Source organism: Astatotilapia calliptera, chromosome 2, assembly GCF_900246225.1.
Source record: "Astatotilapia calliptera chromosome 2, fAstCal1.2, whole genome shotgun sequence".
In the NCBI taxonomy this organism is placed as follows: Eukaryota; Metazoa; Chordata; class Actinopteri; order Cichliformes; family Cichlidae; genus Astatotilapia; species Astatotilapia calliptera.
The window spans coordinates 23,499,050-23,525,610 of record NC_039303.1 but is presented as its reverse complement, the minus strand read 5'-3'; the positions used below and the strand labels follow the sequence as shown (position 1 = coordinate 23,525,610).

The 26,561-nt window shown below is 42.1% G+C and overlaps 1 protein-coding gene across 2 annotated transcripts; it reads left to right on the top strand.

Annotated features, from left to right (window-relative positions):
• Nucleotides 1-803: 803 nt before the first annotated feature.
• On the top strand, nt 804-26,561 carry cyfip2 (cytoplasmic FMR1 interacting protein 2). 2 transcript variants are annotated; one of them, XM_026188780.1, is made up of 30 exons: nt 804-999; nt 8,975-9,124; nt 9,235-9,324; nt 11,590-11,667; nt 12,962-13,063; nt 13,249-13,430; nt 13,533-13,629; nt 14,187-14,315; nt 14,429-14,533; nt 14,621-14,709; nt 14,867-15,104; nt 15,267-15,419; nt 15,617-15,756; nt 15,843-15,990; nt 17,558-17,711; nt 17,932-18,088; nt 18,170-18,266; nt 18,749-18,825; nt 18,934-19,042; nt 19,144-19,263; nt 19,356-19,555; nt 19,650-19,737; nt 19,846-19,989; nt 20,136-20,226; nt 22,170-22,300; nt 23,984-24,056; nt 24,199-24,293; nt 24,794-25,032; nt 25,750-25,897; nt 25,997-26,561. In XM_026188780.1, exons 2-30 carry the CDS (start codon nt 9,008-9,010, stop codon nt 26,162-26,164), a joined length of 3,759 nt encoding a protein of 1,252 aa, XP_026044565.1. In that variant the 5' UTR covers nt 804-999; nt 8,975-9,007; the 3' UTR covers nt 26,165-26,561. The 2 variants fall into 2 exon arrangements, with proteins under 2 accessions (XP_026044565.1, XP_026044567.1); XM_026188782.1 differs by lacking the exons at nt 24,199-24,293; nt 24,794-25,032; nt 25,750-25,897; nt 25,997-26,561 and having other exon boundaries at nt 22,731-24,011.

Sequence of the window (26,561 nt, the reverse complement as noted above, 5' to 3'; positions counted from 1 at the left end):
GCCTCGCATATTTCATCAAGCCAATACTGAACACAACACAAGGCAACTCAATTACAACATATGGCTACATATGGTAGAGGAGTCCGGGTGCAGAACTGGCCAGTACAGACGTTTCTCCATATGAAAACATCTGGCGTCAAATGAAATGGAAAATACTACAAATCAAACCCAGGAATGTCGAGCAACTACAATCCTGTATCGTTCATTTTTTGTGATTTCTTTGCTTAAAATGAGCAATTTTCTCAAATTAAGCATGTTATATGTTTTCTATGTTGTTGTGTGAATAAAAAATAGGTTTATAAGATCTGCAAGTGAAAATGGGATTTCTGTGGTCTTTAAGCAGTTCACACAACATTCCAAGTTTTCTGGAATCAAGGTTATAGCATGTTGTCATTATAAAGTACTGTATTCAACACATACGTTTGAAATAATAAACAATAATATTTAACTACATGCTACTACATGCAACTTGAATTCATAATTATAAATAGTGGTACAAGGTGGGTGAAGTAGGGCCCTTTACTTTTTTCTATATCCTATTTATCATGTAATTAGAATTCATACAGAGAACTAAGAATTTACCACCGCCTCCTTTAAATGAGGTTACCCTCAGTTTCCCTATACATACAACATATACCCACAGCTTTTGATGTTGTCAATTTAAAAGCCTGAAACGCATTGTGTATTTATCCGTACCCAAAGTATTTTTAAGCAGAAAACTAGCTCAAATGAAGCGAATCAACATGTCGGGGCTCCTCTCATCGTCGCCTGTGCTCCACTGTGACTGTCTCTTTAAGAAAATGCACTTGCAGCCATTTTCTGCTCTTTGTGTGGGGTGGATTAGCACCGGGTTGGTACTGGGCGAAACTAGAGCATCAGTCGACATAGAAGACGTGGAAAAAAAGAAAAGAAAAACCTAGGAAACATTGGCTCGCCGTCGCAGACCGCGACACGGTCCGCCCGATTTAGTTTGTCGCCGGACGGACATGCAATTTTCAGGTATGTGGCAAAAAGTAGCGATGGATGCAGACGCAGCGAAGAAGATGAACGGGGCTGGTGATGTGCTTTGGGTAGTGATGATGGCTGGAGACTGGAGTGCTGTTTTTCCCCCCCTTCTTTTTATTTTGCCTCCTTTTCGCATTTCACATCCTTTCCCTTTACTTATCTGTCCGTGCGCAAATGTAACAATAGGGGGATCCTTGTAAATAGGAGGGACTCGATTGGGATCGAGCGCCCCGCTTTATCGTGGATAATTGTGGCACATGAATGGGATCCCCGTTAGCTTACATCGGCATCGTAGCTCACGCTGAGATGGGTGGGGTGAGGAGAGGGTGCCTGTGTGGCAAGTGCACTGATGAATGATGGAGCACGTAAGGCTCCACGGTTTTCTGAGCTGATAACAACCGTTTCGCTGCACAGACACAGAAAGATGTCGAAAAATAACGTTTTGGTGTTTCAGATTGCTCGATTTCACGACGATGCTCTGGCTTTTAAATTTTTTTCCCCCTTAAAGGTCCTCTCCCCTCTTTCCAATCGACTAACAGGCCACAGCACGGTCAGATGCACAGGATTGTTTCACAGCTATCACACCAGCAGGCAGGCAGGGCCGTTACTTGTGCTCAAATGACAGGTTCACCCACTTCCGTCTCAGACAGGCTTAGTCTAAACCCAGATGTTTTTCCTTTCCATTTCTCTCCTACAGACGAACCTGCCAGTTTGGGTAGAAATGTAAGCCTGCCATTGCTGCAGACTCTCTGAGCTGTAAATCTGTATGCCAGACCCTCACCCACAAGCAGTGATGTAATGCTTGAATCTTGATGCTTTGCTTCTGCTAACACTAAGGATTGCAAAATTAAAACCACAATGAAAATGAAACCCGGTGCCATTAATAGTCAGGTAAAATTAGGATTGTTTTTTTTTTTTTTTAAAAAAGAGTCTTCTTTAGGTTTGTGATAGTTTTACGGGAAAACTTCACATTTTTGACTGATTAAAACGAGTGTTTCTTGTTTCTCTGAAAGTGTAATTTGCTAAGATTGATAATAATAATAATCATTGTTGTCAGTAGTAGTAGAAGTAGTAGTATTAATAAGAATAATTTGTTGCAATTCAGGTATTATTGTTAATATTAGCTTGCTAACCTCGCTCATGTGTTAAAACAAACACACACATATGTTAATTTATGATGTTTTTTTTTTTAATTTTCATGATTGCACTGTATTCAGTCAAATGGCAAAAAGTATTGTTCATATACACTAAAATATAAATAGATAAATACATAGGTTTATTGTTTGTCTTCTTTGCAAAATCCATATTCATTGCATAAGATAAAGTAATCAATTACTGGCATTAGTAGCATCACTGCTTGATTGACATTTATTTACAGATATACATTCCAATGAACCCAGAGTACCACGGCACTAAAATCTGTTAAGCAAAATGTGTTTACAAAAACTACAACATGCATGTAACATACACATATGTCAACAACGTACATGTAGTGTACATCTAATGTCAACAACTAACAAGTACACGTAATGTCAGCCACATACACGTAACATACACGAAATGTCAACAACATACATATAATGTTGTTCATTTTTCAGGTCAGGTACTTCACCTACATTTATAATTTGTAAAGATTTGACTGGTATTAAAAAAAGTTCCCAAAAGCTACATAGATGTTAATAATCCTGGTAACATAGACAGTTTACATAGTAAGTTACAGATTCAATTGTGTCTAAGAGGGTTAATACGTACATATGCTACGATCATTATATAAGATAATAATTAGTTGCAACTCAAGTGCTAACATTACTGAAGTGAATTCAAGGTTGGTTTCTACGAAAGTTGGCTTACTGCCACCTGAAGTGAAAAACCATCAAATCATTTACTGTGAAGTCGGTCATGGTCATGTTTGTCATGCTTTAAAATTAGAAGAAAAAACACATCTAAACACCACCACAGCATCCCGCTATTATTGTCACAGAGAGATGTCTGAACTGCTAAGGCTAGTTACCAGCTGTATGCCAGGCTAATGTGGTCTAAACCAGTATACAGCTAGAAATGGAGCTGTCTAAAACATCCCTGTTTGAACCATCTGCTGAGAATAAATCATGAGTGGTTAAAATTGACTCATAAACTCATCTCATCCCCGTTTCTCCTTTTAAGAGCTATGCTGTGAGTGCAACCAGGCAGTTCCCTTTAACGTAAAAGGGAAGATTGAATTATATCCTTTAGCTTATTATCTATTTTGCTTTTGGGTAGTGAGGGGGGCTGGAGCCTATCCCAGCTGTCATAGGGCAAGAAACAGGTTAAGGCTGATTCTTGACATGAGACACCTACAGTCATTTTAGAATCACCAATTAACCTAAACCCAAGCATGCCTTTGGGTTAGGGTTAGGTAGCTGGAGTAACTGGAGAGAACCAATCAGAAAAGCCCCAGATTGGAGTTCAAACCAGACATTCTGTCAGTGAGGCAATAGTGGAAACCACAATACCAATGTGCTGCTTTCATACCAGTTCCATTCTATTAAATTGGTTAAAATTAATATTTAAACATCCTTATATCTCCAGAGTTCTTCAGAAAACAGTATATTAAGGAGCAACTGAGTAGTCCGTTGTGAAAGATGTGTTGGAAGCAGGAAACTGGTCAACAGTAAGAACTTGCAAATGACAAATTGTGATAGCTAGAAGACTAATTAAGGGCACCTCCTAAACAGAGGGCTTTGTGGGGTATTCCTGGTGTGCAGTAGTTAGTGCCAACCAAAAACTTGGTGAAACGGCAGTTTCTTTGTCAGGTAACAAGGCTCGTTAATGCTTTTTTTTGGAAGGAAAGGCTTACTTGTGTGAAGAGCTGAAACACAAATTGCTGGAAACTTAATTCTGGCCATGATGCTGACCCCTGTTTGTGCTCACAGGAAGCATGTGAGCATTAAAGTGGCCAATGGTGGGCTGCTCTGATTAATCATCATGTGGTCGGCTATATGTGTGCAGTGTTTACCTGGGAAAGCTATATAGGTCCATAAGCTAGAATATTGGAATAAGTCAGTGTGATCATCAGGAAAGCATTCTGCTAGGAAACCTCGGGGTCATTATCACTCATGTGAGTTTCATTTTTCCACTTATCACCTACCTAAACATTGTGGCAGACAACAGCATTCAGCACATTTTCTCCTTTAGCAGAACAATTTGCTCTGCAAGAGTCCGATTTGTTGATTAGGCCTTCAGATTTCCGAGATCTAAATCCTGTGGGATGTATCCAAAGAGGAAAAAACAATATGTGCAGGTCCCACCTCACAACTGTTACTTGCCCGAAACAGCTCAGTGATTCAGGGTACAAGTACAACTATTTTGCAGTTGACTGATTTGAGAAACACCGCGAGACAATGAGTCTAGATATAAATAACGAACTAGACAAAGAAAAAGGAAGCAGCGCAAGCTGTTGTGGAACTGTAGCAGTCAGATGAAGTTATTATTATCACCACTTACAAATGTATTTTCATAAAGTTGCCAACATAAATACAACTAGATACACCTGGTTTACTTTTCGTTTGCTGTCTGTACTTTCCAAGCTTGCTGATGGTTATGCGAGGCATGCTCTTGTTCTTTCCCTAGTCTATATTCATCTCTGCAAGCATGACATCACAGAAATCATAAGATGAAAGCAGTTTTTTTTTTTTTTTCTTCTTCTTCTTGTGCTGCTTTCAGAAATGACAACCAGCCTGTGAAATACCTCAGCCACACACCGTCCCCTGCACAGGATGCTCTGCACAGACGCTGCTGGGACGCACATTTAGCCGCAGAGTTAGTTGGTGTCGCTGAACGTTTTCTAAATGATCGCATGCGTGACTAAATGCTCGAGATCCGTATTGTGCCTGCCTTCAATGCTGATCACATATGGTCTTATTGCGTGTATTACAAAGCTAGCCTTGGGTGGGAGATCCCATGGAGTGGTGCGAGGCTGGAGTTGACACACTTTCTCTCACTTTGTCTTCCTCTCGGGCAAGATGTATTACACAAAGGCCTAGCAGCGCAGAGTGGTCATATTTTTTTTTATTATTATTTTTTTCTGCCTGTTACATCATGCTCCATGTTCTGACTGCATCTCATTCCTTTCCTCTGCTTTATTCATGATATTCTGGGATCTTCTCACCACCTCATTGTTTAGTGCTGTCACGAAGACATCAGACCAGAGCTCTTCATGTATAGAGGCTGCAGTTATAACGTGAACTCGGCGGGGGGGAGGGAATATTACTGTGTGAGTTTTGTGAAGCGAGTTGTTGTCTCGTTGCCTCATTTGTCCCTCTTTGGTTGTTCTACTAGGTTTCCAAGTGCCCAGAAGGGAATGAAGGGGCCCTTTTTGCTGGGCGAAGATGCACATACACACAGAGACTGACAGATAAACCTACTGTTTAACAGAGCCCTGTATAGGGTGGGAAAGTTTGTTCAGCCAACCCAGGCTTTAGAGCGCGTCTGTATTTGCATGCACAGATGGGAGTTTAGCAGCACTGAGCGCGTTTGTCTGCCCGACAAAGCCCCTGTAGCGAGCTGCGTGTTTCATTTTCTGTATGCCGAATGGTTATAAATAACCAGCCAGGTCTTAAAAGAATCAGGCAGTGTGCGCATCCAGGTTGTAAAGCAGCACAGCAGTGTAAAGAATACAGGAAACACTCTGTTCAAGATGACAAAATCCTCAGACGTTTAAAAAAAGGGGTTTCTCACACACACAACATCCTTGATACACTGCCGGCTTTTATCTGTTTCACAACCACCGTGTCCACATTAAACGTCATACTTAAAATTATGGAACAGAAACAAAAAGAGCAGTTAAAGGGCGATAGCGCTCAGCAAATGAGTGGTACTCTATACCATAATGGAAAATGATGTCACCGATAATCAACTAAAGAAGCGGTTATTCACACAATAGCAGAAACGGGAAGTGGAACAACCTACATTTAGCATCCAGTAATCATTATACTTATCTGTGTACGTGTTTACGTGTGTTGATCATGGTAAAATCTGATATTGATGAGACCCGCTGTAGCTGGAAGTACTGCAATAGTGACAGAAGGTTGGTAGTTGTTGTTTTGTTTTTTTTTTTCCTTTTGTGGTGTTGTAACACCACAACATACACTCACGAAACTTTATGGGTCTTTAGTTCAGATCAAAATAAAGGTTGAGTTTTGAAAGCCCGTGTGGTCTGATCCACAAGCGCTAACTAAAGAGGCCAAGTGGCCGTTTACCCACTTGTGCCACATTCTTTTTTTTTTTCTCTTCTTCTTCTTCTTCTTTATTTTGTGTTGCAGTGTAAACTGTATACAGAGCTGCAGCACCCATATAAAGTATCTTTACTGTGTGTGCATATATTTTGGAAGCTGGGTGAGGTCTGAGAACTCGGTGCTGTTTGACTGGTGGCCTACCATGTGAAAAAAATGTCACAGTCTGATATGACAGGAAACCCCACCCACTTTCTATTCAGATCATTTGTGATCATTGGTTAAGCCTGCATATGCGACCATTACCGATGACCAAGAGCCGGCGAACTCATTATGTAGGCTTCTCGTCACAAAATGACGGTTTTGCAGATTCTGCATTTACTTTAAAGTTGTCCCGTCTTCCCATTTCCCACTGTTGGAGGATTTTATTTTTCAATTTCCCCTCTCTTGTATTTTGGCGTTCACACTTTCCTCTCTGCTTGTGCTGGCTGTGACTGTGTAGTTTTTAACGTTATCCTGCAGTGTGAAATCGTAATCATGCATTCATATATACCACCTGATATTTATTTGAATTGATAAAAAAGTACAAAGCTGCCAGCAATTTGAGAGTTTAACAGGAAAGCAGATTTTGCCAATGCCGCATTTACAAGATAACACGTTTTTGTGTTTGCTGTCGAACTTTCACTGTTTTTCGAAGCGTTTTCTGCTTTTTGCCAGATCAATGGCATTTTCCAGGTCTTGGCATTTCATGAATTATGCTCTTCAGATATTCTTCTAGTCAAGCAAAAAGCCAAAAAGGAAACTGCAAGGGGCCTCTTCCCCTTTCTTCCCCCCAAGTGATACAGGTGCAGGGTGAATGCACACACTTTCTGCACCAAAACAGGGTTTCATGGGAGGAAATGAAGTTGTCTAGACATACTAAGACAGTGTCTGGTGTATGTGTCCTTTAACCCTGCAGTATCTGACTATAGAATGCATTTGAATTGCTAGAGTGTAACCTGCTTATTCATTTTTATCTGTTTATTCAGTAATTTCTTGATCAGTTGTCCCCTGACTTTTCTGTCCGATTGAGACAAGCACCCCAGGTTCATTTTGCTGCACAGTATCACGTGTCAGTTTGGGTTTTTTGTATCGAGGACACCAAATATTGATATTTTATTATTATTATTTGAAAAGAAACACATACATGAAAATACTCTGGAGATACTACTCTACTAACAAGAGGGCTCACCTCCTGATATAATATTACCTTAGCAAAATTACAATAAATCAGGCCAAACAGAAAAGACACATTTAGCTTGACAGAGTGTATAATTGACCCCATGCAACCGTAGACTGATAGCAGACTTGATTCTGTGTTATGGCAGGTTTTACTCACAGTTTAAAAAACGGTTACTCACAAAATATAACTTTAAGGATGTAATTTACAATTGAAAAAGGTAATAAATGGACTGAGAGCTTAAAGTGTTTTATACAACATGCCTCATTCACCCATTTATACAAGCACTTTTTTCTAAGCTCTTTCTATGTAAGTGCTTTGATGCGCCAGAGAGCAACTTGGGGTTAGTATCGTGCCCAAGGATATTTGGCATGCAGACTGGCGGAGCAAAGATCGGAGATCGAACCACCAACCTTCCCATCAGTAGATGAGAGCTACAGCCACCCCAAATTGCAGTACATGTCAGTGCAATACAGAGCCTATCCGATTGTTAAGTGATGACGTGACGAATCCTACTTCCGGACCTAAAGTAGTCTGCGTTTAATATGGCTTTTGTGTTGTTAACATGTTTAATGTTATGTATTTTCTTCTATTTAATCTCAAAAAGCTCCTAAAACAGTCAGTGATCACTGTTGACCTCCCTCGGCTTTTATTACCACTAATCATTTATTTAAGCTCAGTTTTTAAAACCTTAGGATGTAACTGCAGCCCAGCCCATGCAGAAGTATATGAATAACTAACCTCGTATTGTGGATGGATTATCTCAGTTGTTCTCCTGGCTGAAGTTTGGTCCTTTTACAGCATCCTGCCATGCGATTACATTTGTTCCTGACCACCGAGAACACTCACGGTAACTTTTATCGAGTGGAAAAAAAGTTAGCTTGTTTATATTATGCTAACATAGCTGTGTCACTAGCGGTCACGTAGCACATCATTATATACCAGCTAGCCAAACTTCAGTAACCCTACAAACGTCACTGCTGTTTAGTTTTCTGTCTTCATTTATGCTGGAAGTGATAGCAGAGCTGTACGTTTGAATTTGTTTCCAAAACCCCGCAGTCAGGACATGCTATATTGTATTTAGATGGAAGCTAGCGAGCTAACTTCCTGCTAACTTCTAACTCCGTTAAATGTCATAAATTCCGTTTTCATGGATGCCTGGATGTTAAACTCAATTGTTACACCTGGTAGAGCAGAACGCTGATCATTTTATTAAAGATGAAAGACTTTAGACAGTTTTTCAACTCTCAGTAATGCCATAGTGATCGTTTGATATATGGACCTGCAGCGGAGTTTAGGCCCAGACACGGCTAGTGACGTCAGACTTAACGACCGGATTGCAAAGAGTATTGTGTCGTGACTGACCAAGTCATTTTCACCTGTAACTTTTTGACCCGTTTGCCGACATATATGTGTAAAACTGCAGTAGGAAGTACTCGTGTGAGACCTTCTGTTTTGGGAATCACAAAAGCACTTTTCCTCCTTTTTGCGGTGCCTCTTTAACTCCTATCTTTCCTTCTGTTTTCTCTTTCTATGTCAGCCTGGGGCGTTGTTTGAGTGACACCTCGTTACCATGACGACCCACGTGACCCTGGAGGATGCTCTGTCCAACGTGGACCTGCTGGAGGAGCTGCCGCTCCCGGACCAGCAGCCGTGCATTGAACCCCCTCCCTCCTCTATTATGTACCAGGTACGCACTGGTTCACAGTGCCGCCACCGCTGCCACCTACCATCGTCCCCAGCTGATTGGTCCTTTTCAGTGTACAGTCTTTTGACCCCTTTTTGTCTCTCCTTCGGCAGGCAAATTTTGACACCAACTTTGAAGACAGGAATGCTTTTGTGACTGGCATCGCCCGTTACATCGAGCAAGCCACAGTCCACTCCAGCATGGTGAGACCTGCGGCGCTGGTTACTAAAATAAACATCACGGGATTCCTCTCCATTCCACTGTTTTTTTTTTCCTTTAATAGCTAACTAGTGAAATTCAGTCTTTTGTGGTCTCAACTCAGTAGTTTTTGTTCCTCTTTCAGTAAAATCAAAGCAGACTGTGGGAAGCAGCCTCGTGCCCTTAAAGAGAGCCTCGTTTCATGTGAATTGATTATCATTTGGCTCGGCCTGTGGCGGGACACACATAAAAATAACGCACGCACACTCTTGCAGACACAAATTCCACTCACACGCTGGTGAATCAGAGAGGCAGCCGAGCACTAAACATCCCTCCCCTGATTGTGAATGAACAGAGAATGTGATGTGACTGTCGAAGAGGGGAAGTGAGAGCTTTATTTAACCGGTTCAACGAGGAAGTCACATTCAGGTTGAGGCCAGGCTATTTGGGGGCACTCGTCCTTTAGCCGCAGGGATGGAGGAATCTGTCTTTCCTATTTCTGAGAGGATGAAATGTTTCCCTGCTAAAATATTTATCAAGTCCTGCAATGTGGGTTTAATCTGAGATGTGTGATGTGTTTAGTAGCTTTGCAGAATGTCTGTTACTAAGATATAGTACCGTGTAAAGGTATTCACCCCCTTCCAGATATCTTTTTAGATATCTTTTATTTTATTTTTTTGCTTATTTGTCACACTTCAAACAGATGTTAATGTTAGACAAAGATAACCTGAGTCAATACCAACTGCAGTTTTTTTAGGGAAGAAGAAGCTATCTAAACCTACCTGACCCTGTGTTAGAAGCAGTTCTCCTAAACTTCCCCTAACTGTGCCACAGCAAGAACTGCAATCAAGTGTATGCAATAACTGGCAGTGAATCTTTCACCTCAATGTGGAGGAATTTTAGAGAGCTGTTTTAAATCAGGCACATCAGAGGGTTTTCAAGCATGAACGGCCTGTTTAAGGCCATGCCAGAGCATTTCAATTGGGTTTAAGTGATTAGGCCACTCCAACACCTTTATTTGGTTTTTGGTTTTTTTGAGCCACCCAGAGGTGCTCTTACGGCGTGTTTTGGATCATTGTCCTGCTGTGTATCCCAAATGTGCACAGATTGATGGCTGGACATTCTCCTTCAGGATTTTCTGGTAGAGAGAAGAATTCATGGGTTGAAGTCATCCAGATCCTGAAGAAGAAAGCAGCCTCAGTCCATCACACTACCTCCACCACTGCGTTTGACTGGTGGTGTGATGTTCTTTATATGAAATTCTCTCTTTGATTTTACACCAGATGTAACGGCACTCAAAGATTCCACAAAGTTCAGCTCTCTTCTTGCCAGCCCACAAAAGATTTTCGCCTCGAAAGTCTCGGAGATCATCAATCAGAATCAGAATACATTATTGATCCCTAGGGGAAATGATTTTGGGTACAGTGCTCCAGGCTTTTTTTTTGGCAAATGTAAGACGAGCCTTTGTGTTCTTTGTGGTCAGCAGTGCTTTTCACCTTGGAACTCTCTCACAGGTGACATTCTTGCCCAGTCTCCTCTTGTTGAATTTTAAATCATGATCACCGACCTTAACCAAGACAAGTGAGGCCTGCAGTTCTTCAGGTGTTGTTCTGGGTTCTTTGGTGACCTCCTAGATGAGTGATCGATGCGCTTTTGGAGTAATTTTGGTTGCCTGGTTTAAAGTTTTGTCTCCATTTGTGGATAATGGCTCTCACTGTGATTCACTGGAGTCCCAAACCTTTACAGATGACGTGGTAACCCGTCCAGACTTCAGTGTTTTACATCTGTTCTTCATTTTATTAGAGATCAAAGCTTGATGAGTTGCTAGATGAGATTTTTGTAGCCTGCTTCAGTTTGTTAGAGAGGTTATAGTTAAGTGTTTTGTTGATTCGAAAGAGCTGGCAGTAATCAGGCCTGGGTGTGGCATGTGAAATTGAATTCACAGTTAATTAATGAGTTAACAGTTAATGGGGGAGGGGAGGTTTTCACAGAGGGCCGGGTACGGTTGGGTCATTTTTATTTTTACTGTTTTAATGAATAAAATCATCATTTAAAAAAATGTATTTTGCATTTACTCAGGTTTTTGTCTAATAAAATAATTAGTTTGATCATCTGAAACAAAAAAAATGTGGCATGTGCAAAAAAGAAGATGGGAAATACTTTTTCACAGCAATGTAGATATAATCTTGAGCTTGTTGAGGTATCTAGTTCTGGCGTGACTTCAGCTGTGCATGAGGAATTAAATGTCTTTGTTCTGTTTATTTCTACAGAATGAGATGCTGGAGGAAGGACATGAATATGCTGTGATGCTTTACACATGGAGAAGCTGTTCCAGAGCCATTCCCCAGGTTAATGATCACTTCCTTCATGTCCTCACATCTTAACCTTTAGATCTAATGCTAAACCATCATAACAGAGTTTTATTCAAGCTGTCACACTGTCTTTTCACTGTAAGGAACAATTACCCAAAAAAGGCCGTATGAAATGCAGATGTTGCCAGGCTTGAGTTGTGGGTTGGTAGTTGGGTTGCCTAACTTTGCACCTTTTAGCCACTGAACCAGAAGCTCAGCTGCAGGCGGTGGTGATTCTACAGAGCAGAAACAACGCCGCCTGCAGCTGAGCTTCTGGTTCACTGACAGCTGTATTTTTAGCTATAAATAAAAAGGGGGGAAAAAAAATCAGAAACCACCCTGTTACGTAAAAAATTCAAACCGAATTAGACTGCAAAGCATTTGCCTTAACAAAGGGGTGCAGTCACAAGTTCAACACAGTCAGGCTTTTTTACATTAGCTGGCTCAACGAAACCTTAAACCCCAGTCAGAGGCATTGCAGCGGGTGGTTGTCGGCTTTTTCTGTTTGTTCAGACTTTCTCTGTGCACGCTCACATAAACTGACCCTCAAGTGCTGCCCACTTAACTCCCAGAGGAACATGTGAGAAAAGGAAATATAAAGACTATTAAAAGAAAGTCAAACTTCAAACACTGCAAATAAATCAAGGTGGGAGGATGCTGTAAAAAATCATTCAAATGTAGCGAACTTGTATGTTCATATTGTCCTACTCAGTGTGCCCTCATTGATGCTGTTTATGGCTAAGTCGCTCTCGCTACAGTCGGGACTTACTCTGTCCTGTATTCTGAAGATGTGGAAATTGTGGCCAGATGAGAGTGAAATCAATTTCACACATTGGATATTCTTAAGCATTAAAAGTCTACAAATTGGCCGATCGATTCACTCATCTTTGTCCTGTCAGCTGCTGGACTGAGCAGCAAATTAGGACCACGCAAGCTGGACCTGCTCAGCGTTCAGTGTTAGTTGCCATGGCGATGTAGACGGGTTAAAAAGAGAGAGAGAAAGAACTGAGCATACCTCACTAATCTTGTTTCCTAGTACACCCCGCAGGTCTGCAGTGTGACCTTAATGATTTTATTGTTACATGTAACAAAGTTCCCCAAAACTGACGTTTACAGTTTTAAACGAAAATGTTTAGTAATCGCGATTTTTGGGAAAACGGAGCAAAAAGATGGGAGTGGGGTGGGGTCGTGGGGGATCGGAGCAGCTAATATGTTACCTGGGGGAAAGTATATGTGGTGCATTGTTGCTGTGAGATCAGGCTGTGTGATGGCACCATCTTGTGTCTGCTAGGTGAAATGCAACGAGCAGCCCAACCGAGTGGAGATCTACGAGAAAACGGTGGAAGTGCTAGAGCCCGAAGTGACCAAGCTCATGAAGTTCATGTACTTCCAGGTAAGATCCTACTTTAAGATTACATAAACTAGATCAATGAAACTCTATGATAAAGCACTAAACAGACCAACGTATGTTTATGTCTATAGAGACAAAGGAGGGTTTTTAAACATTTTTTATGCATATGTATTCATTATTAATAGAGCTGTTGATAATCAGTTGGTTTTGTGTTTGTTTTTTATCAGAGGAAAGCCATAGAACGCTTCTGCAGCGAAGTGAAGCGTCTGTGCCACGCCGAGAGGAGGAAAGACTTCGTGTCTGAGGCCTATCTGCTCACTCTGGGCAAATTCATCAACATGTTCGCAGTGCTGGACGAACTGAAGAATATGAAGTGTAGCGTCAAAAACGATCACTCTGCCTACAAACGGTAGTGAACCCTAAGTAAAGAGATTCAAATGTACGTTTTTTGTTTTGTTTTTTTCTCACGCTGCAGAGCCAAACTAACTTTCCTCTCCTCTCCTACCTCTAGGGCAGCTCAGTTCTTGAGGAAGATGGCTGATCCCCAGTCCATCCAGGAGTCTCAGAATCTCTCCATGTTTTTAGCGAACCACAACAGGATCACTCAGGTCAGTGCGGGGATTATGCGTGGCTAATAAAAGACTATGACTTAGGTTCCATCTTTCTTTTGTTTTTTTTAGTGCATCTTTGTGAAAATAGACATTTTAATTGGGGGTTTATTGCAAATACAATTAAATATCCTGGTGATAGTACAGCAGGTGACTTGGATTGCTCCAGGATAATGACTTGAGCGAATGAATGACTCACAGCTGTACTCAAGGTGTCACAGAGCTGCTGCCTGAATGTTAGTCAGAGCAGAGGAGCTGTTATGTAATTAGTGTGGCTGTTCTCACCTAAATCAGCCTTTAACTTGCTGAACGCTGACCCAACAGGAAGTTTCTCATTGAAAGTCTGCTTATTAAGATTTAACAGCTGCCGGGGTTACGGCTCAGTGTATTGCTGGTTTTTGGTCCTCTTGAATTGTGTTCGATCTTATTTTATTTGTGTTGTTGTTGATGCTTAATCCCACGTACGCACAGGGTACAGTGAGTCCTCCTTTCTTGTGTTGTCAGTGCATTACTGTTTATCTAAAGGTGACTTGTTGTGTCGCGCTTTTTCCGTGCAGTGCCTGCATCAACAGTTGGAGGTGATTCCCGGCTACGAGGAGCTTTTGGCAGACATTGTCAACATCTGTGTAGACTATTATGAGAACAAAATGTATTTGACGCCTAGCGAGAAACACATGCTGCTTAAGGTAAGCGCGCGTTTGACATCGTTATCTGCCGCCAGCTCGCAACATTTCGAAACTATCTCTTTCTGGCGTCTTTTTGCCAATTTGTCTTTTCCCCTTCCGTTTCTTTTTGACAGGTTATGGGCTTTGGTCTGTACCTGATGGATGGGAATGTGAGTAATATCTATAAACTAGATGCCAAAAAGAGGATCAACCTGAGCAAGATCGACAAGTTCTTCAAAGTAAGGGCTTTTAAGCGTTTTCTTTTTCCCATTACACGCTTTGTTGTGTTTATCCCACGAAGTGAGGCATTCACTCTTGTTTCTCAGCTGCAAGTGGTGCCGCTGTTTGGAGACATGCAGATCGAGTTGTCACGCTACATTGAGACGAGCGCACACTATGAAGAAAACAAGTCCAAGTGAGCAAACCCATCCACCGGTGTAATTTACAGAAATCTGGATGTTACTCTTCTTTTTTTTTTTTTCCACCACTACAACTACAGGCCGAAGTAAAATTCCTTGATGACCAAACTCCCACACACTCCCTCCCAACCCTCTTTTCCCATCTGTGCCCAGGTGGACGTGCACTCAGAGCAGCATCTCTCCGCAGTACAACCTGTGCGAGCAGATGGTGCAGATCAGGGATGACCACATCCGTTTCATCTCCGAGCTAGCGCGCTACAGCAACAGCGAAGTGGTGACCGGCTCGGGCCTGGACAGCCAGAAGTCAGACGAGGAGTACAGGGAGCTGTTCGACCTGGCTCTGAGGGGTCTGCAGCTGCTGTCTAAGTGGAGCACGCATGTCATGGAAGTTGTGAGTAAAGCGTGGGATTGATTGCATCCCTGTGTGGGTAGGGAAAATGCTTTGTGGGGCCGTCAGTGTGAATATGAGTGGGTTTTGGACGTATGATGTGGGTTGTTTTTTTGCTATTTATTGTTCTGGCTTTGATCTAATTATAGCTCTCCTTTGTTTCAGTACTCATGGAAACTGGTACATCCCACGGATAAATTCTGTAATAAGGACTGTCCAGGCACGGCGGAGGAGTATGAGCGAGCCACACGTTACAACTACACCAGTGAAGAGAAGTTTGCCCTGGTGGAGGTCATTGCCATGATCAAAGGGCTGCAGGTAAAAGATTATTGAAATATGAGTAGCACTCTCACTGATGTTCACTATCTGGATATTTTTTTGCACTTCAGCTGAGTGCATGGTTTGACACAAGCATAGTTTTCACTAGTTTATTTCCAAAAATGCAACTTGCACAATTGACATTAAAGCGGCATTAAAATTAGGTGATGCAATAAACGATGTTATGTGTCCCAAAGGTTCTGATGGGCCGAATGGAGTCTGTGTTTAACCAGGCCATTAGGAATACCATCTACGCAGCTCTGCAGGATTTTGCCCAAATGACCCTTAGAGAACCTCTGCGCCAGGCTGTACGCAAAAAGAAGAACGTTCTCATCAGGTACAAAAATGATGCAATCACAAATGCATCCGTTTCTTTTGTTTCAGACTAAACAACAGACGAAGTATTTTTACATTTTTCTGCAGCGTTCTCCAGGCCATTCGAAAAACTGTCTGTGACTGGGAAGGAGCCAGGGAACCTCCAAATGACCCCTGTCTGAGGGGTGAGAAGGACCCGAAAGGCGGTTTTGATATCAAGGTGCCTCGTAGAGCCGTCGGACCCTCCAGCACACAGGTGAGACGTGAAACGGACCAGGGTGCTTAAAGAATGGTGTTCAGTCTGTAGTGAAAGCATTTAGATCTGCATGTATTATCTTTGAAACTACTGAGATTTTTAAAGTAGCTTAACTTCCTATTAGCAGTTGCAAAACCTGAAAATGTACATGTGGTGTGAGAGTTGCGTGAGTTATGCTGCACGGTGTTCCCATTTAAAAGAAACTGACACTGTTTGGAGTCTGATACATTTTCATGAAGGTTATGACTTTTTAAAATACATAGATTTGGGGTGTGGGTTTGAGTAAAGGTGTTATCTTTAAATTAGAAATGAAGCTTTCTCTCAAGTTACAGTGGTCCCTCGCTATAACGAGGTTCACCTTTCGCGGCCTTGCTGTTTCGGGAATTTCTTTGTGCAATTTTGCATGCTTTTTTTTTTTTTAACAGTGCATTGTGTTCTGTTTCCCGATTGGCTCTAGACTACTGTCAATCAGTCTCCTCCGTGCCGTCTCTCCTGTACAGTACAGAATGCGTTCAGCTTGTCAAATTTACATAAATCTTTGATCGCTAGCAGTGTGACTCTGAAGTGCTGCACTGTATGTTTGTAAGTTTATCCCCAACAAACGCAAAAATGTTGACAAACCATTTTGCAACGTCAAAGGCAGTGGAAGATGCTAACCATCGCACAAAACGTTATACTTCTGGACATGCTAAAGGAAGGTAGAAGTAACTGTATTTTTTGGATTATAAGGCGCATTAAGTGAAACAAGACAGTCAGATAAGTCAAACTTTACTCAACTCATTCTTCTTGCTTCCTCTACTTCCGTACCATTGATTCATTAATATTGAATTCTCTTGCAGCTGACAGTCGTGTTTCATAAAGGTTTCAAATGAGTAATAATGGTCTGTCACATGAGCTTTTGTCCACTCATATTCGTCTGATGCAATGAGTGTAAAAGTTATATACACTACTGTTTAAGCATATCAGTTGTTTAAATGGAAACATTTTATTATTTCATAAAAAAATTTAGCATATTTTGAATGTGATGCCATCACCAGTCTCAAAAATGGCAGACCATCTGCTCTTGGGTGCCCATGATCTTTGGGCCCCTGAGTGGCACTGCATTAAAAACAGGAATGATTCTGTCATGGAAATCACCGTATGGGCTCAGGAACACTTCCAGAAATGACTGTCTGTGAGCACAGTTACTATCTGCAACCTGCTATCTGCAGGTTAGAGTGCAATCATGCAAAAAAGAGCACGATCCAGAAGCATGTTCTCTAGGCCAAAAGTCATTCATAATCACCGAATAAAGGTTTTGTGGTCAGATTAATCGAAGTTTTTAATTCTTTTTGGAAAACACGCACACCGCGTCCTCCAGACTAAAGAGGAGAGACACCATCTGGCTTGTTATCAGCGCTCGGCTCTAAAGCCTGCATCTCTGTTTCATCTGTTTGTACATTAGTGCCTGTGGAAGTGGCTCCTTTTTACACTTCTATACTGGCTTCATTTTTCACCCAGGTTGCTGCTTGGTAAAAAGGAGGTTTCCACTTTTTTATATTTTAACCTTTGTCTCTCTCCTCCACAGCTGTACATGGTACGCACCATGCTGGAATCCCTAATAGCAGACAAGAGTGGATCCAAGAAGACTCTGCGGAGCAGCCTTGATGGACCCATAGTCACAGCCATAGAAGACTTCCACAAGCAGTCCTTCTTCTTCACACATTTGCTCAACTTTAGTGGTAAGCTGGAATTCTGAAAGTTCAAACAGACCAAGTTGTCAAAGGAAAAACCAGAAGAGAAGTGAATGAATACTCCACAGCATCAGCTAACATTATTAACAGCTTTTACTCTTGCTTCCTTTGTGAGGCAGAGGAAGAGCAATGAGAGCAAACATTGCTAATGCTTGCCAATCTTTTCTGCCATTTCTTTCCTTCTTCCTGCCACTGTCCTGTCACACAGAGGCCCTGCAGCAGTGCTGTGACTTGTCCCAGCTCTGGTTCAGAGAATTCTTCCTGGAGCTCACCATGGGCCGCAGAATCCAGTTCCCCATTGAGATGTCCATGCCGTGGATCCTCACTGACCACATCCTGGAGACCAAGGAGCCTTCCATGATGGAGTAAGAAGTAGATCAGTTAAACACTCATTGATTATGACTTTAAAAAAGAGCAGTATTTTAACTCCCACTATCTCTTCTCAGGTATGTGCTGTACCCTCTAGATTTGTATAATGACAGTGGCTACTACGCTCTCACCAAGTTCAAGAAACAGTTCCTTTATGATGAAATCGAGGCTGAGGTAAGTTCTAATAGCCACCATTAGGAGTATTCCCATGGAAATTTAAAGGGATAAATCTAATCTAATAATCCTCAAAGACCCCACACACCCCCAACACGGACTGTGTTCAGAAATGTGAAATCCAGAACATCCAGACTCAACAACTCCTTCCCCACTACCATCAGACTCTTGAACTGCTGACCCATTTTTGAACAGTAATAATATGTATATTTTTTTGCACATCAGGCCATCTTGCATATTAAGCCAGCATATTAAGCTATAGCTCTTTTGCACACATCTCTGTTTCAAATCTCCATATTCTGTCTCCTTTTCTGTCTCCATTTATTTGTATTATTTGTATTTATATGTTCTATTTCTATCGTATATATTTATCAGCATCTGTGGGTGTTCATTGCACAGAGAAATGCCTTTTTCTCTCGTGACACATGACAATAAATACTTTGAATTGAATCTAATAACCATTTTCTTTGCTTTGTTCTCAGGTAAACCTCTGCTTTGATCAGTTTGTCTACAAGCTAGCAGATCAGATATTTGCCTACTACAAAGCAATGGCTGGAAGGTAAAAAAAGAAAATGTGACTTTAAAAAAAAAAGTATTTTAGAGTTATTGGCAGATATTGAAGCGCTCTTTGCAGACTTTACAAACTCATATGCCATGTGTTCTTCAGTGTCCTCCTAGACAAGCGCTTCAGAGCTGAGTGTAAAAATTACGGCGTAATCATCCCGTATCCTCCATCAAACCGCTACGAGACGCTGCTCAAACAGAGACACGTGCAGGTAGCAGAAACATGAAAACACATCTGCTGTATCTGTATTTATTTAACCACCAGTCTGACTTTCACACTGTATTTTTCATCAATCCCTGTTGTCTCACGCAGCTGTTGGGTCGCTCGATTGACCTGAACCGTCTGATTACCCAGAGGATCTCTGCAGCAATGTACAAGTCCCTGGACCACGCCATCAGCCGCTTTGAGAGCGAGGATCTTACCTCTATAGTGGTGAGCTCAAACATCAGGGAAACTAGTGAAAATCGTCAATCTATTTTTGTGTCCTGTGCGCATCATCCTTCTCACACTGCATGTCTGGACAGGAGTTGGAATGGCTGCTGGAGGTTAACAGGCTAACCCACCGCCTCCTGTCCAAGCACATGACGCTGGACAGCTTTGACGCCATGTTCCGCGAGGCTAACCACAATGTCTCCGCCCCCTATGGACGAATCACTCTCCACGTCTTCTGGGAACTCAACTTTGATTTCCTCCCCAACTACTGCTACAACGGGTCCACGAACCGGTCAGTTTCACGCTGTTGTTTTGCAGGAATATATTTTATTTGCTTTTACCTTTTGTGTTTTTTCTTTACCTTTTTTTCGCCTCCCTCTGTTCAGCTTTGTACGGACTGCTATTCCCTTCACCCAGGAGCCTCAAAGAGACAAGCCAGCCAACGTACAGCCTTACTACCTGTATGGGTCTAAGGTGCGGTACCATCTGTGATATTATAGTAAAGACTTGTAATTTTTTGTGTAAAGCAAACTTCCTCTTGCTTCAGAATAACATTGTGTCTGTTTCTTCTTTCCCTCTCAGCCTCTCAACATTGCATACTCCCACATATACAGCTCCTACAGAAACTTTGTTGGCCCGCCTCACTTCAAGACCATCTGCCACCTCCTTGGTTACCAAGGCATCGCTGTGGTGATGGAGGAGCTGCTTAAGATTGTCAAGAGCCTGGTATTTATCTTCATTTTCCATCCTGAAAAGCATGCTGTCCTCCCCCTCAGTGTGCTGGATCCTCACAGTTATTATTCTCCTTCCTTTTTGTGCCCTCTCTTCCCTTCGCCTGCTGTGAACTATCCATCTTCTCTGTCACTTTACAGTTACAGGGCACCATACTGCAGTATGTAAAAACCCTGATAGAAGTCATGCCCAAGATCTGCCGCCTACCGCGCCACGAGTACGGCTCCCCAGGTGAGTTTATAATCCCCAAAATTACAATGAATGGAGCACATTTTGTTGCGTTAACATTTCCACATGAGCTGTCTTTGTTCGCTTTGCTTAAATATGATTCTTTATTTGACTTCAGGTAAGTCAAATTAAGCCGTTTTTGAATAAGGGGGCAATCAGAGAAAAAGAAACTAAATGGTCTGCATATTGGTTGGTGCTTTGACCGACATAAACTTGAAATTTGAGCAATACCTGATTGATTGCTGTGAAATTTTGTACCACCAGCATACCACAATTTTAGTTGAAATATATCTGCAAAATTAATGTCATTCTCATCAAGCTGTGTACCAAGCACGAGTTTATATGTCAAGTATGATAAACGGGCTGCGGATTAGCACATTCAATATGAGATTTTTATCATCGCAGATCATTTAGCCTGAAAACCACAGCGTCAGAATAACTTCACACTACTTTAATGCACTTACAGTACTGTGCAAAAGCCCCTCATTTAAAAAAAAATGCTTTGCTTTACTTTCTTGAGCAATTGTTCTGCACGCTTTTTGAGGATGCATCAGAGTTTTGCTTTGAACGTTGGACATGTTTTGTTTGTTTTTTGAGCCACTTTCAACAATATAAAAGGCGCAAAACAGAGAACTTAGCAGAGAACCAATTTTAAACTGTATCTTTAGGTGCTTTGTTACCTGCCTGTCACAAAAAGGCAAAAAGACACTTTCATAGCTGAGTCTGTGAAAGTTGCCAAAGAGAACACAGTTTGACAGGCATAAAATAGTGTTTTTTGCACAAATTAACTGATTTCCAAAGAGCTCTTATCCAAAAACTTGTTATATCTTAACATGGTGTGTGGTTAAAAAAATGAGGAAACTAGAAAAGTGGAGAAAAATCCAGCAACCAGACCTGACACTGCAGCTGAGAGCATGCGTCTGGCCTTTCAGTTGAGTCATCTACTGTTGAAGAAGGTGGTCAAACCAAAAATTGGCTTTCAAGCTTGTTAGAGTTCTATACACTGTGTTTTTGCCTCACATAGTAAATTTTCATTTATGTTTTTACATGTTTCAGTTAATCACTGCACTTATTTTCCTATTTTTCGAGCAAAATATAAATAAACAATGCATGGCTCAAGGCTTTTGCACAGTATTCTTTACATAATGAAGAAATATGAAACAAAAGTGCTGTAACAAATGTGCACTAACTATTTATAGCTGGTTATAGGTACAGATATTTTATTTATTTGATGCATAGCACAGCAGTTTAAGTCACATTTTCCTCCAGGTTCAGATATCGCCGCTCACTATTGGAGAAAGTCCTGCACAGACTGCCTCTCTGGCTTCAGTCAGATCTTGGAAACATTCAACAGTACTGGAATAATATTCAGCCATAAGTTGGAGAAAGCAGTACAATTCTAGATAACAACATATGAACCACTACAAAATACAGTTAGGAACACGACTGTTCTCAGCCATTTGGGTTGTGCACAATGTCCAATTAAACCACAAAAAATCCTCTACCTGCCTAATTCTTTTACGTCTTTGTGCACTCCGTGACCTGCCTTAATGCATTTTGACTAGAGCTGTGGTTGCAGATTAGAGGCAGTCAGATGGAATATCCCTAAGAGGAGGGCTTAGTAATCTGTAGATTACTGATGTTCTGTACCCTGAGGTCTGTACCTGGCTTACTGCCTGTGATCTCACTGACAGCAGTTAATGATCCTCTTGTCCTCTGCTGCGAGGCTCCGATGCTCAGACCAAATGTGGGTCAGAGAGGCCGCGTGGACCCGCTGACATCACCGCATTTCATCCCGCTAGCAAGAGATTATCAATGACATAACGAGATATTAGCAGGCGCTTGCTTCCTAGACTGTAGGAGAGTATAGATGTTATCAGCGTATCTTTAAAAATGCAGATGGAGCGCCGTATCACACCTGTCTTTTTCTCCATCTGCCATTCCAGGCATCCTGGAGTTCTTCCACCACCAGCTTAAGGATATCATTGAGTATGCTGAGCTAAAGACGGATGTCTTCCAGAGCTTAAGGGAGGTGGGAAACGCCATCCTCTTCTGCCTGCTCATCGAGCAAGCTCTGGTAGGACTTTTCTCTTTACAAGTGTCAAAATCCCATAATGCTTTAATGTGATTATTGCACACCCCCCCCCCCCCCCCCCCCCTCTCTCTCTCTTTTTTTTTTTTTTTTTTGTTTTGTTACTACTGCTTTCTCAAAGATTCCTCTGATAGCTCTGTCTGTGGTCTCCGAGCACGCTCAGTAAACAGGACCACTGAAATGAAGTTCTCTTGACTGCCTTGTTTTAATGTGGGTGACCAACAAACCTGGGTGCCTGAAGGTTTCCACCCAATTTGTGGTGTTGATTCACTCGCTAAATCAAACACCACGGTCAGAAGCCATCAGGCTCCCAGTCCACACGCCCCAAAGTGTTTAATCTCTGATTGTGTGTGAGGGTTTTTTACGTTTCTGAAATACAATTCTGTTTTTCATTACACGCTGGCAACTACCACAGGTGGTAAGGATTCAGGTCTTCCTATTGGCTACCAGAAAATGACAGCATGACCAAATATGTTTGCTCTTTTATCTCTTGTTGGTTTGGGCTGCTGTTTTCTGTTGTTTCTCTTTTTTTCCGTGTTAGTTTGACACACACGCAGTTTACCTTCAATTAGCCATGGAAGCAAAAGCACTGAGACATCTTTCATTTTTTTAAAAAGAATGAGGTGAAACTAAAAGAGTGTTTGAAGAGTGCACCTAAGACGTATGCAACAATTTGTTGCTTCTGCTTCACCTCTCCGACACGTTTCACGATATTCACATTGCAAGCTTTCAGTAATCTTGCAGGAAATCAGTGAGACAGACAATCAAGCTGCATTTGTCACAGGAAATGTTTTTTACATTGAATCATAACTATTTTAGAAGGTGATCGCACATTCTTGTGCTAAACTCTGCACTTTTGCCTCCATGACTGTCTTTTACTTCTGGGCACTTGTAATGCCTGTACGCTGCCCAGATCTCACTCTTTTTTTTTTTCTTCTTCTTTTTTTTTTTTACCATTTCTGTCTGGCTGCACTTGCTTGTGCGTCTACTAAAAGCCTAGTTGTGTGTTGTTTGTCTCTTAAGTGTGCGTTCATTCGAGTGCGTGTTGCATGGCTTTTTCTTCTAGCCGGTCCCTTTTCTTTCTTTTGTTTTTTTTAGCCGAGGTCTCGAGGTGCTGCTCCTCTGCTCTTTCTTTGATTTGTACCTTGTCGTCTTGACAAACAGTCACCACCACGATCGCTCTGACCGCTTGAAATTGCTCCTTAGTCTCTAATGGCAAAAAAACAAACAAAAAACCACGCACTGAGCCACGTGACATTTTCGATTCATTAAGATGTTTGTAAACTTGACCTCGAGCCGCTAAACCCGACTAGATGGGATTTTGTGCTTAAAGTGTTACAAATTATAATCCTTTTAAAATTGGCCTGTCATCATTGCTTGATAATCGTAGCATCATTATCCACACAGCCAAACTCTAATTCAGTTATCTTATCTCCCCACTCTCCCTAAGCCTGACATTGTGTTGACTAATCTGTCAGCACACACCTGTGGTTCGGAGCTCGTGTTAGGCATTCAAAAATATGTCTTTAAAACACTTAAATTAAGAAGTTCAGCAAAAAGCCGCCTCATGGCTGTCTGCATGCTTTGTCAGGGCATCCGTAGAGAATAACAGCGGGCGACTTCCTGGATTAAAATGAGCTGTTTGTCTGTGTTGTGCTTAAATCTCAGTCCCAGGAGGAAGTGTGTGACCTGCTTCACGCCGCTCCCTTCCAGAACATTCTTCCCAGAGTCTACATCAAAGGTATACAACAAGTTTGGAAGCGGTGAATTAAAAAGCAGACGGGTGCAAATTACATTACTCACAGTTTGAAGTTTGGGATGATCTGAGAAGCATTTTTCTTTTGAAATACGTCCGCAACTGTTGGTATTTGTGTGCCGCACAGAGGGAGAGCGTCTGGAGGTGAGGATGAAGCGGCTGGAGGCGAAGTACGCCCCTCTCCACCTCGTGCCTCTAATTGAGAGGCTGGGAACCCCGCAAGTGAGTTCAACATCCGCTCTGATGGGCATGAAAGCAGACCTGAAAGGACATATTTATAGTCTTGCAGCTTAATCATGCGACCCCTTCCTCCTGCTTTTCTCAGGCGTGTTTCATTGTTAACTATTTATTGATTATAAATAAATAATTCAAGGGAATTTGCACAATTTTCATAGCTGGTCTTCAAAAAATTTTCTCTTTAAGCTGCCAATCTTTCCCACAATTTTCTAAATTCTCTAAAGACTTTTTAGACTTTTGGAGGGAAAGTTTCTCTTCTCTCTCCTAGCATTATCCTTTAAGCTGACTGACTTACACTAGAAGCCTGCGGATTTTCAGAGGAGGAAAGAAAAAGCTGAGTAATCAGCTTTAAGTTTCTAGCAGCAAGCGACAGAGGAGGATAGCAGTGGCAAAAATCCCCTGGCAAATTCTCTAGGAAGTGAATGGTCTGATTTCTCTTTTAGATTTTCATCCTTGAGCATTCTGCCTGTTTTCTTTTTTACCAGCAAATTGCCATTGCGCGGGAGGGAGACCTGCTGACCAAAGAGCGCCTGTGCTGTGGCCTTTCCATGTTCGAGGTCATCCTAACGCGAATCCGCAGCTTCCTGCAGGATCCGGTGTGGCGCGGTCCTCCGCCCACCAACGGTGTGATGCATGTCGACGAATGTATGGAGTTCCACCGCCTGTGGAGCGCCATGCAGTTCGTCTACTGCATCCCCGTGGGCACGCACGAGTTCACGGCAGAGTAAGTGACACCTGGCAAAGAAAGTCATTACTTGCAAAGCACAGCAGCAAGCGACAGTAGAAAAGTCATTCAAGGGAAGTCTGCAGTTATCAGCAAACTAATGGTAGATTCCAAGAGTGTCTGTTGACCTCGGCTGCTTTATGGTGAAAATTAAATTCCCCACAGCCATGTGTTGATGGCTTCTGATGGCTGTTGATGTATTTTCCTTTTTTAAGCTAAATTTGACCTGCTTTGTTTTATTCTTTGGGTCCATTTTGGTGCAGATGTTGATATGACAGGTCCAGCAGTATTTTTCTCTTCTGATAAAAAGGTTAAAGTTGGCAAATCAGAAGAGAAGTTAAAGGGGTGGAAAAGTTTTGGGAGAAACTTTTTCAATACACACTATGTGACTTCTTTAGTTTCTTCCCCTTAATTAACTTTTTTTTCTATCACTGTGCTACACACCCTTTACATCACCCTCCTTGAATAAGATTGCTGAAAATAAGTTGAAAGGGGCGGGCTGTGTATATGTGACAGCAGTTTGGACCCAGACAGAGGGAGGATTTTTCCATGGCGCGTTGCTCCCTTGTGTCGCCAGAGCAGCTGGAAACATTAGAGCGTTGTTGCATCAGAGTTGCATCATTGTTTTGCAGACTTGTCACATCTCGAGTTGTGCATCACATAATGAAAGCGCACCCCTCCGCCCCCTCCCCGTGTTGTTTGTGCTCGTCCTTACAGGCAGTGCTTTGGGGATGGGCTGAACTGGGCCGGCTGTGCCATCATCGTGCTGCTGGGACAGCAGCGTCGCTTTGACCTCTTCGACTTCTGCTACCACCTGCTCAAAGTCCAAAGGCAGGATGGCAAGGACGAGATCATCAAAAATGTGGTGGGTACACGTTATCTGCTGCGTATCCTCAATTTTGCCTTGTTGCTGAAGACTTGCAATTATAAGTCCAAAAAATACATCCCTTCTTTTCTTCCGTAGCCGCTGAAGAAGATGGCAGATCGCATCAGGAAGTACCAGATCCTCAACAATGAGATATTTGCCATCCTGAACAAGTACATGAAGGCAGTGGAGACGGACAGTTCCACTGTGGAGCATGTTCGCTGTTTCCAGCCTCCTATACACCAATCCCTGGCTACCACTTGCTGAAAAGACCTTTGAAAATTGTACACACACACACAAGTGAAGACACATTCCCCTTAGCTGTGATGCTAATTTCTGCCTCTTACTGCTCTTTGTGAGGTGTAAGGTACCACAATAGCTCCCCATTGGCTGTAAGAATCCAAAGACACGTCTCCTCAAACTGTTCCTCTATTTAATACAAATGAGTGTCTTTGGGTTCTTACGAGAAGCGGAGCACCCCAGAGGTAGAAGTGTATAGTCACGTCTCTTCTTTTTATTTCCTCGTTTGTGTGGCTTCCACTCAAGACTCGTGCATGCCTTCTCTTACTCCTTCAGTTGCTTACCTGTTCGCTGGACCACTGATACAAATGCCAAAAGAGACAAAAATTAGACTATCTGATTTTAAAAAATGTGATATGAAACG